Raw genomic sequence first — 23850 nt, forward strand, 5'->3', positions numbered from 1 at the left:
GTTGGCTTCCATTACACTTTCCTAACCAGGAAAATGGGAAAGAAAATTATTAATTTCTCTCCAGCATGCATATGCCTAATGAACGCGTTAATTTGTTCGTTTTTTTCAAGAAGTTAACTCGACTCCCATGACAGGAGGTTAGGAATGTTGCAAGGCTGGAAATGTCTGTGTACGTTGGAACGAGTGAAAGAGAAAGAAGAAAGTCCAGTGACCAGTTAGAAATAAAACAAACTATGCAGGCAGGTAGGCTTTCGAGTTCTCGAAAGTCCGGGGCCTTCTATCAGCAAGGGAGGTTACTAACCGTGGCAGAAAATAGGGGTTGGTACATAGAGAGCAATGGAGCCGAGGTTCCATTGAGAACCGTCAAAGCAGCCCCTACAATCGCTGGTGCAGCCAGGTCGAGGGTGCACCTCGGTTAACCCCGTCTATTCGCTATTCCAAATAATAATTTCCCACGTGTTATTAATGCTTTTTCTGCCTTTCACTCGTATGGCTACTCTCTCCTTCTTTTCGACACCGTCTGAGAAAATATCTATTAATTAAAAATTATTCCAACGCAAAGTTGATGATCCGATTTGAAAATTTAAGCGATCAGAGTGGAGGGTGAAACAAGGAAGCTAACGTGCTTTCTAATATTTACAAATAACCGCACCCGATTAACCAGAAAGCCGACAGCGAACGAGTTGGACTCTGTTTCAGCCACCATTGTGCCTAGAGGGGGGGGGGGGGGGGGGGGGGGGGGGGATGAATTGACCTCCACCGAAACAGCGTACACGCATAATGGAACAGAGGCTAATGAATTGCAAAGTGATCGTCGTTGACGTTGAAATTTTCTTACTCCGAAAAAAAAAAAAAAAAAACATATTTCCAATCTTTGCTTTTCACGCGTTTGTAACGGAGTCAAACACGGAGAAGGTCGCGTTGAGATTCGAAACGGTAATCTGATTAGATATAAACTCCCGTTTGAGAGGAGAGATCGATAAGCCGTGGAGATAATCGGCGAAAGAATCGCGACGGCAAACGATTTAACCTATAACGTTTAGTGGCGTGACTAAAGATGCGAAGTTGCCGGAAACTCGAAGAGCTACTACTAAATCTTAGTTCAATAAACACTCCATAGAGCGTGTTACCGGAATTACCATGGCGTTAGTCTACTCGGAGATTAGTCCAACAGCTTAACGATCCCCCCGAGGTCTGATGGAAATCGACCGTATCACTTGTTATTCGACGAACAAGATTATCGTGTCATCGGTTAATCGTTGGAAATAAATGTTACGTGTATTCCATCCGGGTTGAAAAATGAATTTTCCTGTTAACTGTGAACAGGGAACGTCTCGGCGACGAGTTCCGATCGAATTTAACTTTAACGCCAGAGATGAAGGAGTTAAGGGTTGAATTTCGGTGGGCGCTGAGCAGATAAAAAGTCTCCTCGATGCGTCGGAGGTGTAAGTGGTTAGTTCCTGGACAGGATGTGCGGAGAGAATTTTGAAACACGATGAAAATCGATCGGGCCGGCTGCTACATGCTCGGTTAAACCGGCTGTTCACGGATTGCCGGTCTGCTACGGTGACGCGTTGAGAACGAGAACGAGAACGAGAACGAGAACGAGAACGAGAACGAGAACGCAACTGCGTGCTCGTGTGGGTTTGTTCTTGACAAGAGAAGAAAAACACAGACAAATAGAGGGAAACGGGAGCGGGCAGGGAGGGCGGGAATCTATAAACGAAGAGCGAGCGAACGAGCGAGGGTGGCTGGACGAGAAGGAGAGAGAAAGAAGTCCGACAAAGCGGGAGAGCGAGAAGCAGAGCGAATCGATGAATACGAGGGAGACAAGGAACCTCGCGTCTGACCCATGGAGCGAGCGAGAACATAGAGTAAATGTAATCTAACGCGAGAGAGAAACAAAGTGAACGAGAGAAGCGTAAGCTCATCATCGTTCAACTGTGGAACGAGGGGACGAGTTAGCGAGCAAAAAACAGATGAATTATCGAACGAGAGAGATAGGAGCGCAAGAAAAGGGTGGACGCGTGCGACGATGAACAGCGAACATTGAACGGTGAAGAGTAACGAACAGAGAAGAATAACGAATAAAACTCAATGAGAAGGATAAAAGCGTGAGCGTTAAAAAGGAATAAATTCATACGAGTACGCGAGCGGGACAGCTAAAGACAGAGAAAGGAGCAAGAGGATGCGAGTAAAAAAAAGAAAGAACAGAGCCACGTGACAATCGTACAAGAAAGAACGGTAAACGAACCAGAACGAAAAGCTCTCTCTTTCTCTCGTTGTAACGAAGAGAGAGAGAAAGAGAGAGAAAGCAGTGGAAAGAAGGAGACAGAGAAGATGACGAAGTTGGAGGGACGAAGTGGATCAACGCGAACCACGGACTCGTCTTTTCTCTCTCCGTTTCTCCTCCATTTTCCTTCTCCATTCGCGACGGAACTCTACCTACGAACTCGCTCTCTATACATATATCCTATTTTACGTCCTTCCGTGCATTCGGTATTCGCGTATTCGTTTGAAAACGGCATCCCATCGGGGCGGTACTTTTTACCTTCGGTTACAATTATCACGAACGTTCGATTCGTACGCAATGGCGGTTACCCTGACACGAATTTCTTATTTTTCACTTTGTTTTTCACGCCGTTTCGTTTATACGATCCACGGGTTCCTTTTATCAACGCGTTAATTGTTATTCGTGCCGATAACGACGAATACGTGGTTTCGAGCGCGCCATTGTTTTTCGAGCGGTACTGTCTTGCCGGGTCGTAGTAAGTGGCGCAACTCGAGAGATTCCCCGCCCCGACCATTATTCTACCTGAGATTCAGCAAACGCAATAGCTCGCGTCGATTTCTCAACTTTTACAGAAGGCTGTGCTCCGAAACTGTAAAGGCACAGAAACCTCGTTACGGCAAACACGCCCAAGATTTTATTCACAGAAAAAGAAGAAAAAAACAGAATATTGCCTATTTTCGGCGCATCTTTATAGCGAAAACGATATTCGCGAACGGTGGCTCAGAGGAGACGGTCGGTCGATCGGCAGGAATTAAAATATCGAGCGTCTCGAATAGGAGAGCTCGGCTCGAGAGTTCTCCGTGAGAGTAAGAGAGAAGAATGAGACGCGGAGGAACGAAGAGAGGAGAGTCGAGTAGTCCTGGCTTATTCCCTCTTTCTCGCTCTCCATTTCTCTCCTTTCTTTCTGTCCCTCCTCGCTGCCGCGCCGGCCGAAAGAAGGACAGGGGCTTTTGTTCTGGTTCGTGTACTGGATAATCCGTGTTTAAACGATTTTAGTTGATGCTCTCGTGTAATATTATTGGACGGCGGGAATCCGTGCGTCGAACGCGCTATAGTTTCGGCAATGAAGCCTCGTTGCTTTCGAACCACATCTGTTGCGCGACGTTTGCGGACGTGGCAATGGGAATTCGGTGGACGGTCGTATGATATTACCATCGCTCGGTAGAGTTTTGTATCTTTGCAACAAAGTGGTAGCTCTGGCTTCTTTAAAGAAACGCGATGAAAATTAAAAGGAAAAGGAAGAGGAGAGGAAACGGTGAGTCAGGACTCGTTCGGTAGAGAAGCTGGTTAGTTGGGGAGCGTTGTACCCCGGCTGTCTTGTAATTGAACAGACACGAGCCACTAAACTTCCTGAGTCGGTTCCAGCTGTAGGGAGGAGAATCGTCCCTATTTCTAGCCTACCGCTCTCCATCGGCTCAGGATTAGAAGCTTGTTTGTCCTCAGCATGGAATCCTCGGTGTTTCCGCTTTTCACCTACGATTTTCACATAGTATCTATTTTTACTCGTCACCACGCGACCGCCATCACCTCTCGCTTATCGTTCACGAATCTTTTCCTCGCTCGCTCCAACTTAACCATCGTCTTTTCAACGAAACAAACCTTCTTCTTTTTTCTGAATTGCTGGAATTAATTCTGGACACTTTGAAGAAAAATATTCTTTATTTCATATTCTGCTATGCTAAATTGATACCGTAATATTTTTATTGTAATCTATGATTCTTTAAATTTTAATTTTTAAAAATCTAAATCGTGTTGTTATTTTTGTTTTCGCAACGGAAAACGGCGAAGGATGTGAAAGGATGTCCGAAGAAAAATATTCATTTCTTTCTACCTCCTTTGATGTGTTGCAATTGTAATTTTAACGCCCTGAAATTAGAAAACAATTATATATTGAATAATTTGAAGAAAAGCGAAATTTAAGTAAAAATTTAAAACTGTCCAGAATGAATTCCACTAGTGTACATATAACACGTTCGTATGAAATTTCGTGCCGAAAGTTTGATTTCCGGCGATACGCGGTGCTAAATTTGGACAACGATTCTCTTTTCGAAGAAAGGCATAAGTCGAGCGATAACGATCATTGTGACACACGCTGGTCGTCCGCCGTCGAAGGCCAGGCTTTCGAGGTTGAAAATTCTTCTACTAATTTATTCGAATACGCTCGGCTTCGTGACGAACCGTACGTAGTCCGCTGCAGCAGCACTGGCAAGGCGGCTCCCAAAATCCGGCAATCTTTTTATTTAATAATTTTATTAAAATAGATTTCTCACGAGCCCGAATAGCGGACGAAGTAGACCTCGTAAGGTTATCTGTTTCCAATGAAACGTTTTCAATAATATCGACTTTTGGCCGAGGGTCGCGTGTAAACTGTACACGGGCTAGGCTGTGTGCGAGCGGTATTACAGTATTCTCTTGCAAACTGTCGCCGACTCTGATCCCTTCGATTCGAATGTCGAAAAGTCCTCTCCTCTCTTTCTGCGAGTTGGTTTGATTCGAAGAGCAAAGAAAGCGGCGGGGAAGCGTCCTCTTTGAAAGTAAGTACCAGCTTTGACCGTGTCTTGGTGGGATCGTAGCGGAATTACCGAAGGGTTAAAAGGGTTAAACGGGGCAAGACCTTTGGAATTCGAAGGACCCACCACTAAGGCGCCTTTCTGCCGTGAATTCGTAGCGAGGGAAACGCGGCGCACGTTCATTGACTTTGCGGGAAACGTTGAGATTTAATATCGCGAAGAAAGGACGTTGCGTTGCTGGCGTGGCCACCGGAGAAAGGACTTTTATCGTAGAAAATAAGTTGAAAGTTGTTGAACGCCGAGCGAGCGCACTGTTCGAACGGTGAGAGGTTCTTCCCGATAGCGACGTAACGCGATACAGTAAAAGCTGGATATATGCAACAAACATTGGGACCCAGACGTTGCATATATCCAGCCGAGGTGTCGATTCTGGGCATTTAAACGTTACATATATCCAGCCGAGGTGTCGATTCTGGGCATGTAATGTTGCATATATCCATATCAGCGGCGATACGTATTCTACTTTCGTACACAACATGCGACGTGTTGCATGTTGCATGTTGCGTGTTTGATGCATCTTTGGTGTAGGGCCTGCCTTATGTTTGGTATCATTTTAATCAGAAAAATCTCACAAATGCGTTAGTAAAAGTTTCATTAAGAAAAAGTTAAAAATAAAAAAGTTTTATCGTTGAATTAGTATTAGTCACATCGGTATAACGGTTCGGATCGTATTACACGGCTTCCTCGTCGAGCGTCTCGGTTCGCTTAGGGGGATCCCCCTAAGTGGAGGGGTTAGCGATGTTGCATTTATCCAAGCATTCTTTCGTTGCATTTATCCAGGTTTTACTGTAACGGTTCGAATCGTATTATACGGCTTCCTCGTCGAGCGTCTCGGTTCGCTTAGGGGGATCCCTCCAAGTGGAGGGGATAGCGATGTTGCATATATTCAGCCAATCTTTCGTTGCATATATCCAGCTTTTACTGTAATAGTTAGACGTGTCTCGATTAAAATTAATTCCTTTTTCAAAAGATTTCTGAAAAGAAATTTACGGAGGTTCCATTCCTTCCTCTCGAAAGACATCTCTTGAATCAGGAATTCCCTTTAAGTTTGATTTTCATGTTTGCCCTCAACGAGCCGGCTCCTAACCGAGAAAAATCGCGCCGCGTACTCACGAAGGACGCTCGAAGTAGTGGAAGTTGTGCGTATATGTATAGGTAGTAATGGCAGAATACTAACGGTGAGAAGAGAGAAGACGAGATTGTAATGGAAAGATCGACGTAGAGAGAACGATTGGGTGGATGGAGCGGAGAGGTAAGGGAGCGAGGGGGAACGGAGGAAATCGCGCGAAGGGGAAAACAACTCGGAACTCGTGTCGTAGCGGTACTCGTTTTCTTCTCGGCAGCGAAATTGAATAACCGCGATATACCGTGGGTAGTTCGTACTTGCATCTGACCAGCTTCGAATTTCTCTATTTCGAACTGACCGGTTATCGTTCGAAACAAGGAAAAACGTGATCCAGGGAGAAATCAACGGCTCCTTCCTCCACCTATCGAATAAAAATCTCGTCGTCGTAAAAAAACGATGAACAAGCAGTTTAAAAACAGAATGATATCCAACCGAGTTGGTTTTCAGTCCCGATTCGCATCGCATTACAATCGTACGCCTCTCCCGCACCTACGGCTGTCATTACTTGAGCACGAAACTCGAGGGAAAAGGAAAAGGCTTTCCCCTCTCGACGTAACTCTTTACTCCTTAGCTCGGTGCTTGGTCACGTGCTGCGCAGAGCGGATGCGCTCCAATCAGAACGTCGTTGACCGTTCAATGCAACGGATCAAACCGATACGCGGTACTTCCGTTTTCATTTCACGAATAATTTGAATTCATTCATCGACAAAATGCCAGTTAAATATCATTCAATTTAATGTCACATGTGTGTAATAAACTCTTTATCTATGTTAGATTCGATCTATTGTATCGATCCTCCGATAGCGTTTGATATCATTATAATAGCCAATAGCCTGTCGTCGTTTTGTTAAATAGAAAACTATAAGATAATAGCGTTTCACGATACCGTTAAAAGCAACGCGAGGGGGATAACGCGGGTAGACGAAAGAAAACCGAGCAAAGTCGATATCGTCTGAAAGTATGTGGGTTCGAGGCAAACGAATACCGCTAGGTACAAACAAGTACGAACTCGGTGCGTCTATTTTGCACCGTACTGCGCATCGTTTCTCCTCCTTGCACCTCCCTCCTGCCCGTTCATCCAACCATCCCCACGTCCCCCTCGTGCCCCACCACGATCGACCCTTTCTCATCCTGACAGAGGATAACTTTCATTCGAACTGGTTAAAACGTTACGGCATAACTTGAGACAAAGGGCTCGAGCAATGAAACTTGCTCCCATAACGTTCCATTCGAAATAGAGTTCCTTAACGTTATATCCTCGAGGAGTGGCGTTACGCTGCTTCCAAGTAACTGTCCCCCCCTCCCCCTCTGAATTTTAGAATAATTCAGGCTGCCTGCTAGCCTGGATTCTCTCGGTACCGCTATTAATTTGCTCGACGCCAGCAATATTTAATGGAAACACCTTTCCGAGGGGACATTCTTCGTTAAAGTTTACAAACGATTACTTTCGAAAAAAGGGCTGACGGTCGTAATTAGGTGAATTGGTTGTCTACCTCGCGTATCGCACAGCCACGAAATCGAAATTTTTCGACGATTGAACGATTTTATAGGGAATATCGATTAGCTGCAGTTTCGTGATTCGATGTCCCGTAATTGTTTCCATACACCGCGTGTATCGCATATTGCGCATAATCGCGTGCAATTTACGTAGGGATTACGTGTAAGCAGAAGCAGAAAACCATAACCCGAATCGTAAATTATGAGGTCGCCAATGAAACGTCTTCTCCCCGTTTGGCACGTGTTACGTAATTAACGATCGATAAGTTTCTTGTTCCGCTCGACTGTTTTCAAACGGACCCTTTAAAACAAGAAAATACCATTTTTGTGGTCACACTGGTTTTCCAGCCGAGGTGAAAGATAATTTTGGAAAAAAAGATTCCTACAACCGAGCTCACCTTTTGCTCGATGCTTTCACGCAAGAACCCCCCCACACGGGACATCCACGACTCGCCGCAAAAGTGCTTTCAACCCTTTCTCGTTTTTCCCCCCTTCCTTCCTGTTGGCTTCCTTAGTTCGCGCTGAAGTTTCCGCTGGATTCTCATTAGATTACATTCAGTTTCAATTATTTACTTTCAGTTTAAATATTATAGTTTAAACGAGGAAATTCTGTAATCCTGTAAAGGCAACTGTCTGACTTACTATCGTCCCCGGTGCACTAGATCAGTATATTACATTATATCTAATGTAGATATAGTAATAATGATATTGTTATTAAATGTACATTGATCTGTAGGTAGGAATCCGATCTTCGGCTCGGATCAGATAACAGTTCGGTCAATTCTTGGAACGTTTATCTCTCCCGGAAAGCGTCGCGACGCGTTACACCAAGTTCGGGCAGGACACTTTGTGAAACCGGGCTGTATTCGATTTTGAATTTTTCCCCGTTACCGTGTGGACGACGGGCGATAAGGGAAACCGAAAGGGACAGTGGAGCATGCAGCGTGTTTCAGATAAGGTTGAACGTGCACGGAAGAAGTTTAGAAATCGCCAGCCCGAGCGAAAACAGGCCGTCGAATTAAGTCCGAGCAACGAATGAATATGCATAAGACCGAATTATCAAGGTAATCGTAGAAACTGAGGCAGAAACGCGCGAGTAAAAGCTCCTATAAAAGAAACGTAGCCGAGCATGGAAGCGACTTTGGCAAACAAAAGGGTTAAAGGGACAGGTTTAATGTTTCGATACTCGAACCATTTTTATTTTTCTTCTCTTTTCTGCGCGTCCGTGCGCCACCACCGCTCCGCCACGGCATTGTAGACGTTCACCAGCTAGCCACGGTATTTCACGTGGATGTTCGCACAAAAGCGCACGGCTCATTATCATATCGGATTACGGTACTTGCACGCGCGTACATCTACTAAATTCCACGTATGCCATCGGGTATAATGTACCCTTCCTATCTACCATTAAATCAAACGCAAACTACCTCCTACCGATCGGTTGGACGGTTCATTTGGTATTTACCAACCGTGTATTCGTTTCGAAAATCCTACTTTTCGTTCGACCGTCTGTCAGAAACAATGGCGGACAACTTTTCCGACGATAGGATAAACCGGTGAAATATCTCGAGCGTGTCGAGTTGGAATTATATCTCAGAAGAAACGTGAGAGAAATAAGCGGGCGACAAATGTAAAATAAATCTGGTCCTACCGCTTAATATCCACCCGATTTTATTTGACCCCCGTACCCTTTGTATCGGCCGAAGCTCGCACCTGTTCAGCACCGATCAAAAGCGGCCCGCCGCGTCGATTCCGTGAGAAAAAAAAAAGAAGTTGCCATTATTCGAGTAGTTGAGCAGCGGAGTAGTCGAGTAGCGGAATGGATTTTTCGTTTGGCGGTGTACGAGTTCATCGTCGAGGAAAAATCCCGGTGTATCTCGTACGTATATAGTACTTACGTATGTATAAATGTATATAGCGAAGGACGTGTACGGGTTTAAGCAAGAGATATAGAGGGGCCCCAGTGACGGAGAGGAAACGAGGAATCGCGGAGGGCTAGGCTGGTTGATAGGCTGACAGGGAGGGTGGCGGAGGGAACGAAGAGAGGGGCAAAAGGACTCGGAACTCGTGTCGTAGCGGTACGACGTTCGGTCGGGTATCTCCGTATCGTGGGCCACACGCTCGGCCGGTGTCGGCTCGCATACGCGCTCAGTCGTGCTCCGGCCTCGCTTCGATACGGACGTTGGCCAGGAGCTCAGTTGATAAAACGAACACACTGTTTTTCTTCTATTGTGTACGTGTGCGCGCGCGTCACACTGTGTACATCTATACAGAGACATACGTACGTACGTTCGTTCATCGTACAACCACACAGATACAACGCGTATCTTTCTTACTTTGTCCTTCGTCGATCATTTGGTCTATATCGTAAAATCTTTTTCTCCTAAAGAGACAGAAGTAAATTAGAGGAGTCTAAGGATACATTAGCGTACGAATACAGTATAAGAGTGGTTCCACCGAAACGTTATCTGTGACTGATATACGGACTGGTAGTGCGGTGGAAGTAGTGACGAAGGGACGCCGAGTCTAACGTGCTCCGATTAACTTCGTTCCGTTAGTCAGCCGAGTGTGTGGTATAGCTAAGAGTAGTGCCTGCGAGAGCAGGAAGGAAGAACAAAGAAGCGACGTCCTCTGCCAGTTGGTGGAAGCGGGGCTTGCGAACACTGTCCCCTCTGAGAAGACTCCTCTTCTCACCCCTTTCTCACTGGATTCTCATCCCGACCTTCTCTCGTCGTCTCTCTCCGTGTGCGTGTGTTTCTGCTCGCATACTCTCGCAATACTCTGCTGCTTCCATCGGCGCATCTTGCGGACCCGGGGACAGCGCGTACGAAAAGTTCATTTCGTCTCCAGGTAAAGCGATTTTCTAATGACGTCACGAAAGTGATGTCAAGTTGAGCAACCTCCGTACACGAACGTCATCTATCCGTTCCCGTACTTGCTTGCGATTCTATCCCCACCCCACGATCCCTTCCTTCTCCCCTTGCGTCGAGTGTCGCGCGTGACAATCTTGCGACAGGGCGACAGGAGAGTAGCGATATTAACACGACTATATGCGTATGACACAGCATCTATCATCGACGGATAACGTAATCCAGGGAAAAAACGTTTGATCGAAGATTTTTTGCGTGGGCGTTACTCGCGAGGATTGATGAACCGTAAGCTCGCTCCTTCGAGTGGCTCGAGACTCGTGCAGGGAATCGTTCGAAAATTAGGGGGGAGGGGGGGCAGTACGTTTTGTTTGAGTTGTTGCGGTATTGTTGAACGGAATGTCGGAACGATGCGGGCGTAAGATTACGATTGCACAATGATTCTTTTTTTTTTTCTTCCTCTTTTTCTTTATAAACAACGATTAAAACGGAGCAACATTTTCCAATGTTGCACGAGTTCGCTTCGACATCGCTCGGCGAGCAACCGTTTCTTTATAATAATATTCCTTTTGTTTAGTAAAAATTATAAGACAGATTCGATTCGATTTCTCCTCTACTTGGTAGTAAAAGATCGTAAGAAACTGTTCGTTAACGTTTAATCTGTCTTCCATCTGGTGTTGTACCAACAGTTCGATATATCGTTACGGCATATCTAAATAGTCCACAGCCTTCGATTTATCACGTTCAGCGGCTGTTTAGAGAATGCCATTAAGTGGATTGCTTAGCCGCTATCGATTTTCTACACTTGATAGTAGTAACGCGCGATCTTGGCCAGTTCCTATCTTCATTTTTCAGCAGATCTTTAATCCATCGAATATAATTATTACTTGTAGTGTAAATAATTAGAAAAAAAAAATTCAAATACGTCGTGATAGAAAGGGGAGGAGTAAATTTTTTCTAAGCGATACCTTTTATTAGAGATGGGGTTCGACCGCGTCGAGGGATGCGATAATGTTTTCACGAGCGTTTTTAGGGCCGATGAGTCAGAATAACTGGAACCCTTATCGATTTAAATCTGAAGTATACCAGCTCAGATGTCTCCTCGAAATCTTATTCGTAGAGTACCGTAGAATTGATGAATCGAGTAACGCGTCGAAACAAGTGGAGAGTTAATGGAATTTCAGACGGTAGTTTCGATACGATTCTTGTCGCGCTGCTGCGGTTTTCTCTCCTCCCCCCCTTCATTCTTGCCCCCTTCCAAAGCACGTAACATATGCGCGCAGATTTACGAACAGAGCACATTCGAGCCAACCTATCGAGTTATTATCGCAGGAACCGCATTAACCCCGACTACTCGACCGGTAACAAGGACCATCGATACCATCGATACCACCAACGCGACATGGCAGTCCGAATCTGTTTCGCGTTACATAGCTCCTCTTTCAAAATATTGATATACAAGCGAAAATGAATATGATCTTATGTCAACGCGTTCACAATTAAATAAGATGCCGAGGGTCAAACACTTCATTTTTGGTACTTCCTGGACCAAAAGGCATTCGTAACTCAATACGTGAACGTAGAGTGTTGAAATATAGATAAGGGCCATGAAAGCCGGCCCGCCTGGGATCAGGACTTCTGGTCATTGCCAGTAAGTCGTTTAAGAAAAGCTAAAGAAAGAACATCCAATAAAACATTATAGTTATCCTGCTTCCCGAAAACCAATACAAAAGCTGACCGATTAGAATTTTAAACAGCAAATTGTTGAAATACCGTGTAGAATCTATTTGGCGTTAGATAAAATGTCATTAGCCAATGATCGTTGTCTAGCCTGTTTACCAGAGTGAACGTTGTATCGAAGCCTTTAAGGTTCCTTTACGTGAACTACATTCTTCCGATCGGTTTGCGCGCCTTGTCTCCGCTTACATTCAAGGACGATTTAGACGTAACCGGTTGCTTTCTTGCGCATAATATTCCTAACGTAGTTTCAGCTTTAAAAAATTCCAGAATAAAGCGGCGCTGGTGGATATTCTATCGAAGTAGACGTTCGCTTTATCGCGTAATCGACGGATTAATGTAACATTAGTGGCCTCCTTTCAGCGTAGCTAATCTGCATTTCTTCTACGTGTTATGTATCATCTCGTTGGACGCGCGTGTCTCTCACTCCAGACTTAAAATTCAACGACAGTATCGACTTAACTATTTACGACCCTGCCAAAGACAGTGTCTCGCGAATGTGCATCCTACACTCTTTTAAACACGAGTTACTTACCGTTTTAAATAACGTGTTGCTCATTGAGCGTTCGTTATCGATTCAACGAATCGTTGGAGATTCATTTGATTGGCTACCGAATGAAACGCGTGCAAACAGCGCGTACGTATCTTAAATGATTCGCGTCAGATACCGTCTTACAATTAAACGTATCGCGGAGAAGAATACAGACGTTAAAGTTGACTTGAAAATTCTACGACGAAAAGCTCGTAATTATTTACGTCCTTGGTAAAGAAGAGAGAGCATATTATAGCCATAGTAGACACTTTCGTAGGACTAGTACGCGTACGCATCTGTTTGACTCGACTACTAGCGAGCACATGCAATCACCGTTTCTCTTTGTTGGCGCATGCGCGCGCGCATGCGCGTGCACGCGCGCATGCGCATCGAGACGACGATCTGGACTCTAAACAAAGGTATTATCGCGCATACCAGATCTGCGTTGAATTACAAAGTGACTTACGAAAGGGCATCCACTTTGCTTGGTATCTCTTGTAAGCGCTTGCAAAAGAAGAAGTCGAGAACAATGGGCTCGGGTCTCCTAATTAACGGTACGAAAAACCCGTTTCGACGGAATTCTATATAATCTCTCCTAGTTTGATAACTTCTTCGAACGATAACCCTTTAATCCACTTATTTCGCGTTACCGTTTCGACTGAGAAAAATATTTAGGAATCAATCCAGTATGTATTTTAGTCTCAACAGAGTTCACGTTTTAAACGTTTCCTTAGGCATCGTTATTGTGTCGCGCGAGAATAATAATGCACTAGACAGATCGCGTCTTCTGATCATCGGAGCGAGTTTATATCGCACTTGACGAGAACGTTCGATAACAATTGACGACGATCGCGACCACTACGCTTTGCATTTATTTTTGCGTACGATTAACGAGTGTCAGGATTGTTTTTCAACGAGCCGGTCATAGGGTTCCTTTTGTTTGCATACCGATACTCTTATCGATTCCAGCTCCGATACTCGTGCGTGCATCGACGTACGCAACGTCTAGTGTCCCTTTAAACCTTATGTCATAGGGAATGATGATGTTTCGAAAAAAAAAAACAATAGTAAGTAGGTGGATAGATTTCGGAACGGTTCTTTACGATCGTAAGCAACGAGAACGAAGGTAAAAATGTATCGGCAACGAATTGATACTGATACTACAAACGTAGAAACTACATTGTGGCGTGTTTGTTGGGATGTGTGCGCGGAGGAAGGAGAACCCGTTAGAAATTGTTGGATGCTACTCTTGCATGTCGCGAACGGGCGTACATGCTCGACTCGAGTCCGCCTGCAGTGGTGTGCCGTGGTTAGGTGTGCGCATGTGTATGCACGTATGAGCAGCAAGTATGCACGTCCGCCATAGACCCTTTCTCGTCGTCGAGAGTTACGAAGCTCGAGTAGTAAGCGCACCTCGAAAGAAGAACGACCACGACGGCCAGCGTGAAAGTAAAGAAAGTGGGCCGCTCAAAGTAGCGTTCAACCTAGTACCCACCATCTTTCCCTCCGTTCCTCCAATTCATTCAAGGCTCGCCTAATCGCGAATTATACGCTTTCCTCGATATCTTAAATTTGACAATTTTTCTCTCAACGTTTAGGACAGACGATTGTCGCTCAGAAACAGTATCGATCCACATTTCTCTATCAGAGCTCGGTAAACTTAAATTAATACCTCTAATTTATATTATTGATCTATCGGGTCTGTTCGAGCATGTCTGGAAAGTTAGAATCATTCTGATGGTATAATATCGAGAAAAGTCGTTTCTCTCTTTTTTCCAAGTCGATCTCTTCTCTTCTCTTTTCCTTTCTCTGTCCCGCCGCCATTCGAGTGATAACCCGTACAAGCATCGGACAGAGCTTCCCATGGTCGCGTGAAAAATAACCCTATTAACCGTAATTGTCGCGAAACGTACACTTCCGTGACTGGCAAAAGACGACGCGACGTCCGAACGTAAGCTAGATTCATATATTTTCAGCTCGATTCGAACACTACGCGACACGACACGGGTCCCGTTTTTCCTGTTGGTTGGCTGTCGTCATTGTGCTCAACCGAGAAGATAATAATCGTAACATGGTCGACTCGAATAGCCGGCCTTGATAGCGCGGCGATTCTTTTATTGGCTACCGACAGGCTAAGAAGCGAACGATATTTACCGAGAGACTCGGCATAATTGTTGTCTTATTTGGAATTTGAAAAGGCAAGGGGTATTTGATTAGTCGCGATGGATGTCGGGTTGCGGGGTTACGTACGCTCGTGGAAATAAGCTACGTTGCACGGCTTATAAATATGCATAAGTACTCTGTCTGCGTTATCGAACACGGCGTGCCTTTGCTCGTTGAATTTTTGAAGGAAATACCCGAGAACATAAGGAAGTGCCGCTTTTAAAGGAACTTTGCGATTTATAATTTCGTTGTCACGGTTAACTACGTAAGTAACTACGTCAACAGATAAGACGCGTTCGTTTACGATGCGTTTCATTTCACGTTCGAATACATTTGTTTTCGCTGAGTATTTCGCCTTTCGACGATCTCATTGTCATTTTAAATAGCGATTAGAAGGAGAGAAGAATGAAGTGGAAGAAAATGTATCATGATCACGCGAAACGTTTTACCGTCCATTGTACCTGACCTCTTTGAATAAAATCGTCAAGCAATGGATTAGTTGGCACGGTTCCATCATCCGCTGGTTTCTCGAAACTCGCTGTTACGATGCTACTTAGAACATTTTCTTCCAATACACGTTGGATCTCGAATGTACTTTATATTTTATCACGTACTTGTAGCTCTAGTATACATTTTTCGCGAGATATCGGATTGGAAAATCAAGTAAAAGCGTTTTCAAATTAAAAATTACGCACTCTCTCCTGAGTTTCTTTCTTTTGTTATCCGAACACGGCGCATTGCAACACAATCCATCTACTTATTTCCAACTCGTACGACACACACCGTACACTAACGCGCGTATAATAGAACGACACGCACGTACAGTTTGCTGGAAAACTTACGTGCACGGAAAGAAAGCTTTATTCTTCTCCGTTTTTCGATTATCCGAGGCACGCTTCGCTCGAACAACACGCGTATTCCTTTACGATCTTCAAAACTCCCTATCGATTCTTTCTTTAGTCATACGCGCCTTTCTCCTAAGTCATTGCCGATTCAATTGTTCCCGCTGGTGTCTCCTAACAATATAAATTTGCCTGTTGAAAAATAACCAACTAACATTCTCCGTACTTCTTTATTTACCTTTGTACCTTGGCTGCAACGTGTCGTAGACCTAGTTTTGTTTTTGTAACCGCAGTTACCCAGCGTTATCCACGTAAACGCTTACCGCCGCATACACACCGTGCACCCACACAGCTTGCATACTGAATTCGTTAGACCTGCACGTGCGCGCGTTTAATACATATGCTAGTCGAGAGCATCTTTTTAAAGCAGCCGGTAAACACTTACACGCGTGTATACGCGCTAAAAGGGATAAAGGTATTCGTACTTTTCGAGATTTGTAAGCATTTCTTATCTTAACTACCGAACCCTGCTGATTTGAACTTGGCATTTGGAAATCTTTTAACGAAGAAAACAGTCGGTTTATCTGAACGGGAACGGAGGTCGCGTGAAATATGAAATCAGTATCGGTTAATTAGTATCGACGAAGTGAGACTGCACGACTGTAATAAATACGTCGTTGGCAACTGACTATGTTGCATACGATGCATAGTACGCGATTAATAAATAAACTTTTTTTTAAATAAGACGCATTAAAATTGACGTTATTTAAAGCGCTTGGTAAATTGAAAACACGTCTGATTTTTTACGCATCGGTTAACATAGAGGGACTACCGGCACTACGAATGAAATATAATCGAATAATTAACCTCTCGGGAGATTTCGTTATTAGAAGACTATATCTGTACAGTATACACGGAGAGAGATACGCTCCAGGCAGGTCAGTTTCCACGGGACGGTTACGGCGATTTAGAACAAGTCTATTTAACGATGAAAGCAACGCAACAGATAGACAGAGAGAAAAAGAGAGAGAGAGGGGATAACATTCCAGCGCGTAAGAGAGGGACCCGTTGTAAATTTAACGCACTGATCTCATTCTATGGTGAATCCGTCGACGAAAATAGCGAATGGTGAACGTGTTATTATTAAAGTGCGTTTAGGCTGCTTCGACGTTTAATTCCTTTTCTATACTAAACACTTTTCTCGAAAATATTTTTACGATAGCGCCGCAAATGGTAACGCAAGATCATACTTTGGTGCGTGACAAAGGCCGTCGTGGCGACTTAACCTTTTGACTGTAACCTTAGGTTAATTTAGCTGTAATCTCTTCGTTTACGCCTCACGAACTGTTCCCGCTTGAAACATCAATTTTTACCAAGTTAAAGCGATCATAGGTGTTCGATGAAACATAGAAAAGTTGTTTGTAAAAAAACGAAACGTAACATTCTTTATTTGGAACGTAATGAACGCTTCTGATCATACTCCGTTCGGGAAGGGGTTAACAACCGACATCGAACACCTAATGTACCTTTACGGTGGAAACGCATAATAGAGGAACCGTGCGTACGCGCATCCGTTCGTTTACTCCTGGAATGAGTTTCGAGCCGTGTTTAGTCAAGCAAATAGCCGCGACGCGGCGCTGCAACGCTGCACCGCTGCGAATGCAACTCTAGTCGAAATTTCGGGAGGGCGATGACTGGGGGGGCTTCACCTCCCACAAACTCTGATCTCGTTTTTCTGTCACTGACCTTCCGCGAACCTTCCACCCACGCTCGATAGAACTACTCTTGCATTTATTAATTAACTAATTATAAAGAAACGAATTTTTCATAATTTTTTTGTTGAAAAGTAGTAAGAATTATTATTATTAATAATGAGCGCTATAAATTACTTTCGCGACTTAAAGTTTGTAGATGCGACAGCGGCATAGACAAAACAAATAGCATGTTAAAGGTATCGACGATCCAAGTCGGGGATCACCGAACCATGTGACATCCTTAGAATGCAAAGCGTCGCTTGCAGTGGCAGAAATCCAAGGGGGGAGTCTCTAAGTATACATACATACATTCGGTATACATAAGTGGTTGCTGTTATTACTGTGCTCAGTTTTATGAATTCCCTTAGGCACGCGTTTCTTTCCACCCGCGTGGACATAAACGGTCGACGAGCGGGCACGGGCGCGTGCGCCTGCGAGCATGCGCACCACTCTCTACCCATTATGCCACAATAATTACTAATGTCTGCATTACATCACGCTTATATACGCGACACACGCCTTCAGGGAAATCCTGCGCGTGTTAACGTCATTAATGTCGTGTCTCTTCGAAACGTTTGATGCCATGTTCGAAAACGGCTCACCTTTTTCACCCTTGTTTTCCATCCATTAAATCGTTAATACCGAAACCTGTGCGGATGGAACTTATAAACGGTAGCGCGAAATTAATATAACAACTTAGAAGGACGACGAACGATGGCTCGAAAAACTCAATTGCAAAAGATTAGAATAATCACGATCAAGAATAAGCGAAACCAGATGAGCTACTCTGACGCATTCGCGAGGACACTTGGCCAGAAATAGGGAATGAGCATGCCGAGAGCAATCTCAGTCAGCAGCGACAAAGATTTTCTCGGTTCACCGATGCTCCAACAAATGGTTTTCTTGTAATACGAAAGGAAAGTTTAAGTTGAGCATCTTTGTGTCGTAACGATTGAAGGGCCGAAAAGTTGAAGGGATTCTCTGGTCGGTGTCATCACGGCAAAAACACGGGCATGGCAACAAGGAGAGTTAAGCGCGTCTTCCAACCAGCTGGTGGAACGTGTGACGTCACGCGTCTACCTACATCGACGCTACGGTTGTCCTCATCCACCTCCTCCCCGTTACTCCGTCCACTATCGATACACTCTACTCTCCCCACCCTTCAACACAATTCCCCCACCAAACTGCTGGAATACTCACACACGTTACGAACACTCGGTCCGTACGTGCACACTGTCGTACGTGGCACGAGACACGTGTCAGGGCCGTAGTTCCCTGTTGGACCATCTCCCGTGAGAGTCTCATTGAATCATCATGCTATATTTATTGTTAATCATGGTGTATTATAGGAAGAGCGGTTAAACGTTAAGTAATCCGATTCTTTGGTTCAATATTTGTACAAACCGCCTTTTAACCGACTGAAATTATGTAATAAGAAATCATGTTATGGACACATCAGAAATCTTATCGATGAACCGAGTAAAGCGTGTTTCATTCTCGGTTGATGAGCACGATCGATGAAAGCATCGACCGCGATCGTGTCGATAAAAGAGCAGAAAATAAAGAAGAATCGCGTACGAAAGCAACGCGTCGTGGCACGACCCTGATTCGTAGTAGATACATACACAGGGTTGCTGATAGGTGGGCAGTGGGCGGCGGGCAGAGGGAGCAGGGGCAGCCGAGTATCGGCGACACGAGCCGATCCATCCCCTCCACTTTCACGACCGATCTCTGGCTCGAGACTAGAAAAGTGGAAGGGCGGTGTTGGTGGGGATAACATCTGCTCTTAGCGTGATTGCCGTGTATTGATGTAGCTTTATGGTGCGCGGCAGGCTGTGGGCAACAAAGTAAGCTTACGGTCGTTAATGTTCCCTACTACGTGAAATTCGAGGCCGCCGGAATATTGCGCCGCGTACGATTTCGATGTGCTTGCCGCGTTCCAAGCGAGATTCGCTAAGTTACGGGACAAGTGGTTCGCCGGACAAGAAATACGGAGATCAACCAAGATCGCATCGACCAAAGATCGACAACGCTACCTATAGGGTATCAACGAAGCCACGATATATACGCATACACGTAGAATTAGAATTAACATATTGTAAAAAAGAAAATCTATGCTCGCGGTACTTTGTTCTTCGCGATGTCGCAATAGATACGTGTAATAGCTGCCGTAATCCCTCTTTGTACATTATATAATAGTTTTTGAAAACCTGTTGTTATAGAAATAACGTCTTATGCAGTATTGAACGTTATGCAACAGGCCGGTGTCGATGCAAAAAAAAAAAAAAAGTATGATATAATTATTTTTTATCCGCGTACGATATTAATGAAGCTTTGAAACATTTTTCTTTCTACGATCTTATCCGTGTTAATTCTAATACACAGATACGGATAAAACGGAGAGATTAGGAGCACGAGACTTTTGATTATTTTAGCGACACCGATGTTCATTCCATTTTTCTACGTTTGAATTTCGTGTCGTAGCATATAAGCCTTGCTAGAATTCACGAGAAAGTGGGTCTTCCTATAGCAACCCAATTGACCTGCCTTAAGAGAGACTTACTTTCACAGATATAAAATTACATGAATTTAAGGCGATCTATTTCAGAATTTAGAAATTTCAACGTTTCCCGTTTGAGTCTGGATAAATATCGAAATATATTTGTAACAGTGATCTCCAGAAATGGTAAGAATTCCAAGCAGCTGAAAATACCCAATTCTTTTCCGGTCTATTTTAAGGTCCATCGGGATAGGCGGGAAATCTCCAGGGCTGTGTGTTACACTTCTCGTTGATAAGATGTCGCTCTTGTCCTCCTCGTCCTCGTCGTCTTCGTCGGTGTGTAACGATGTTTAATCAATAGGCTATATTTTAAATGAATAATAATTTTGTAAAAATTTGAAAATTTCCTAAGACAATTGTATTTGCCTTTTTGTTTGGTAAAGACATCGGTAGGTAACTTAATTCCGGGGTGAAACGTTCTTCGCTTATAGGACAAAGCCGTTCTAAATACAGGCAATTTTTTTCTGATGTCTTCGCTTATTGCGGCTACAGGAGAAAGTCGTTCGAATGGTCGCGGTCTATTTAGCGATTGCTTCGTATAATTTCAACGATCGTGTGTATGTTTTAAAATGTAGAAATTTCAAAGAAATTCAGGAAATTTCAGAACATCAAATTTTCAAACAGGTACACGACGCCTTATTAAAAAATGGTTTTAAAAGTTGAAACCAGTGAGGCGTACGAGATGAAAAAAAGCGTGAGAAGTGGCCGGAAAAAACGGTAAAAATGGCTCGAGGAAACGGTACCGCGCGTCCTTTATGGAAACGAACCTTTCATGAGTCGAGGCTCTATCAGCGTGGATCTTAAAGAATCTTTGTCTCTGGAGAACGTTATCTTGAGAATATGTCTTTGTTCACAAAGAATATCGTGGTATCCGTTTCCTTGACGTACACAGCTGCTTTTACCCTCGCGAAAGAAAATTTCAATTTTCCTTTATATTGAATATTATTCAAATTATTCAAATATTATTTAACGCTGGTAATACGAAGCGAAAGTGATCGGTGTGAAATCCTACAGTCGTTATCTTTTTTTTTCTTCTCGTCTTATCTACGCGAATTCGTGCCGCAAGATAAAGCAGATAACGCTGAAATTAAAAATAAAACGCATTAACCCGCATACAAGCGGACCGTTGAGACAACACTTTTACACTCTGTAATTATCTTCATTTTCTAAATTCCGGATATCATTAGATATGTTACGTTAGTTTGAATCATGATCGATCTAGCTTCATCGTTTGAGGGTCAGTATGAATAAAATTCAAAGAGAGTGACCACGGTGCGGTGGATAAAAAAAAGACTACGTGAAACTTACTCGTTTCATTATTCGAATCGAGTAAAAGTACTTGGGTTGGTGCAATTAACGAGCTACCAGGAATCCTTACCAGAGTTTCGCGCGTACGTGTTTATGCATACGTGTGCCGTCCGGTATACCTGTTCCCTATCGCGCCATGATATCTGAGGCTAAGTGCTTAGCGATGTGTTCGAGCGAAAAGTCCACGGCGTCTACCTTTCGTCAATTTTACTAATAACCCAATGTGTAATGTTGTGCTCGAATATAATAGCTGTAAGAAAAATAATTTTCTTCTCATGGTGGTTGCTGTAAATACTTCTTTACAGTAAAAAGAGAAAGTGATATAGGTATCTCCTTCGAAGTTGAGCCAAGCTCATCACTAAATGCATACGCGTGACAGGCAGAACGAACCGTGTCCGTGAAGGTAGCCGTGCGCGAGTGTGCGGTAAGTTGGCGCGTCCACGGAGTGGGGAGAGACGTGCGCGCATGCGCGAACCGTGCGTAGTACACACGGCCAATCGTGACGTCACGCAACGCCCGATAACACTTTTGTTGTCGTCGGGCTGTCGTCGTACGTATGGTGCGATTACGCGTGACGCACAGATCAGTTCCAGACACCAGCGACTACGTCTCACGCGAAACGCGAGTTTTCTTTTCTCCGTTACCATTTCGTGATCGAACACGGAACAACATATATATATATATATTTTTTTTTTGTTAACGGGCTTTGTTTGCCCGACACGGTTATCTCGTGGTACCGCTGGTCGCTCGGTTTTCTGGTTTCCTTCGCTCGTGTCGCACAAAGGAATGTGGAAAGTAGTGTAGTGAGCGTACGTCCGACGTTACAGTTTTGCATAGTTCGAAAGTGAGTTCTAACCGCTGACTTTACAATGTTGTTAAACCGTACATCGCTTTCCCTTTTGACGTTTTATAAAAGTTGGAACAAGCTCGAGCAGAGTTGAATTTGGTAATTTCACAATTTCATGATCAGTTGAGTAATACAGTGATCGAAAATTTTGTTCTAATTATAAACACGTTAATCAGCATTTCGGCGAAAGCGCTATACGTGTTGAATATCGATAGGTGCGAAAAAAGGGATCCAATAAAATACGGTCAATCGTCAGTGTGATAATCTAACGATACGAGTAAAGATAAGCATTGAATATAGAAGCGATAGCGATATGGAATATCAGCCCCGTTCGGTGTCCGCATTTATTTCTAAGCTTGTAAAATGCCCACCGATTTCTTTTTACCCTCGCATTCCATCCAAGGCCTCTGCAGGCAACGCAATGGTCTAACCTGATCGTCCCCATATACCGATCGCTTTCTACTTTGAACGATTCAATATGGAACTCCTCGAAGCTTTTCCTTATTTACACTTTATATGAAACCTTTGTCGCCAGGGCTCGTTTTGCTTTTCTTTTTCGTCGTCGATCCAGAAAACATTGGAAAGCGTTCGAAAACGAGCAGCGATGATTCTCAAAGGGTTAAGTATATCTGTTTCGAGATGACGCGTTTAAATCGATCTAATTTCGTCCCGAGGTCAAAAGCTTCGTTTAATTGCCAAACAGTGCGTTACAGCTGAGATGTAAGCTCGGTTGTAACGACGTGGGTTTTTTAATCGTGTAAAGAGCCGTGTTTAAAATTTATTTAATGTAACAGTTGGTTATAAAAGACATAGACGCGTTGAACTATTTCCACACAATCGAGAACTAGTTCTTTTTTTCAACTCGATTCGTTTGGATCGCACAAATAATGTCGATCGTATCGACAGTTACGTTGTTTCAAATAACTGTACCGGCTAAAAAGGAGACGGGAGCATGAAGAGAGAAGGTACATACGTTATATATATACACATACACGCTGATATACGTAGAGGGAATGGGAAATGTGTGTATTTGTATGTATAGATGTAACTAAAGTTACGGAAAGGAGAAGGGAGAGGACGACGCGCACGAGAGTCAGCGACTCCAAAGCAGACTTTACAGGTTAGGTAACGTGTATCCATGGCGGTTTTTTTCCCTGCGGAGAAAGTTAGCTTAGGCTCACTTCGAGCGTAAAATCGTCTTTCTGTACACGACGGTTCTTCTTTATTTTCCCCTGCCGATGGAATTAAATAATTTTCCAATGACATTGTTTTGGACGTTATTAAAGAAAAATAAGATCGTTGTTCAAATTCCAAAAAGGTTCTTTATTCATTGACAGTGTGATACAAAATGGACAAATCGTTTAGCAACAAGTGTCATGCGGTTTGAAACCGTTTGTTCTTTGAATGTGAATGTTACGCGGTAGCCATCTTGTTGGCACGTAAAAATATCGAGGGGTGCCATCTGTCGACTAATGGAACAATTTATTTTCAGAATTATTTCCGTCTGTACGTGACTCAAGCGGTCATTCGTGGAAATAATTTTGGTAGAGATTCATCTTTCCGCTGAATGTTAATGATTTACATTTAGAAATGTAACTGACTCATTTCGCGGGAAGAATCTTTCGCTGAATGTTAATGATTTTCATTTGGAAATATAACTGACTCATTTCGCGGGAAGAATCTTCCGCCTCTGTAGGAAAATTGACCAAAATAACTTGTTGATAGCATACTGTTACACGCGGTAATAAATCACG

The 23850-nt window shown here is 43.8% G+C and overlaps 1 protein-coding gene across 7 annotated transcripts in view; it reads left to right on the forward strand.

Moving 5' to 3' along the window:
* Positions 1-23850, forward strand: part of LOC117602030 (uncharacterized) — a 47234-nt gene that overhangs the window by 20254 nt on the left and 3130 nt on the right. The window contains exons 1-2 of one of the 7 annotated variants that reach the window (XM_034319471.2): positions 22203-23061; positions 23139-23216. The exons of 1 other annotated variant lie outside the window; for it this stretch is intronic. In XM_034319471.2, coding sequence (XP_034175362.2) covers positions 23049-23061; positions 23139-23216 — 91 coding nt within the window. In that variant the 5' untranslated portion in view covers positions 22203-23048. 5 more of the 7 variants (XM_034319474.2, XM_034319477.2, XM_034319475.2 and 2 more) reach the window with 5 other exon arrangements.

This window comes from Osmia lignaria, chromosome 13 (genome assembly GCF_051020975.1).
Source record: "Osmia lignaria lignaria isolate PbOS001 chromosome 13, iyOsmLign1, whole genome shotgun sequence".
Taxonomy (NCBI): Eukaryota; Metazoa; Arthropoda; class Insecta; order Hymenoptera; family Megachilidae; genus Osmia; species Osmia lignaria.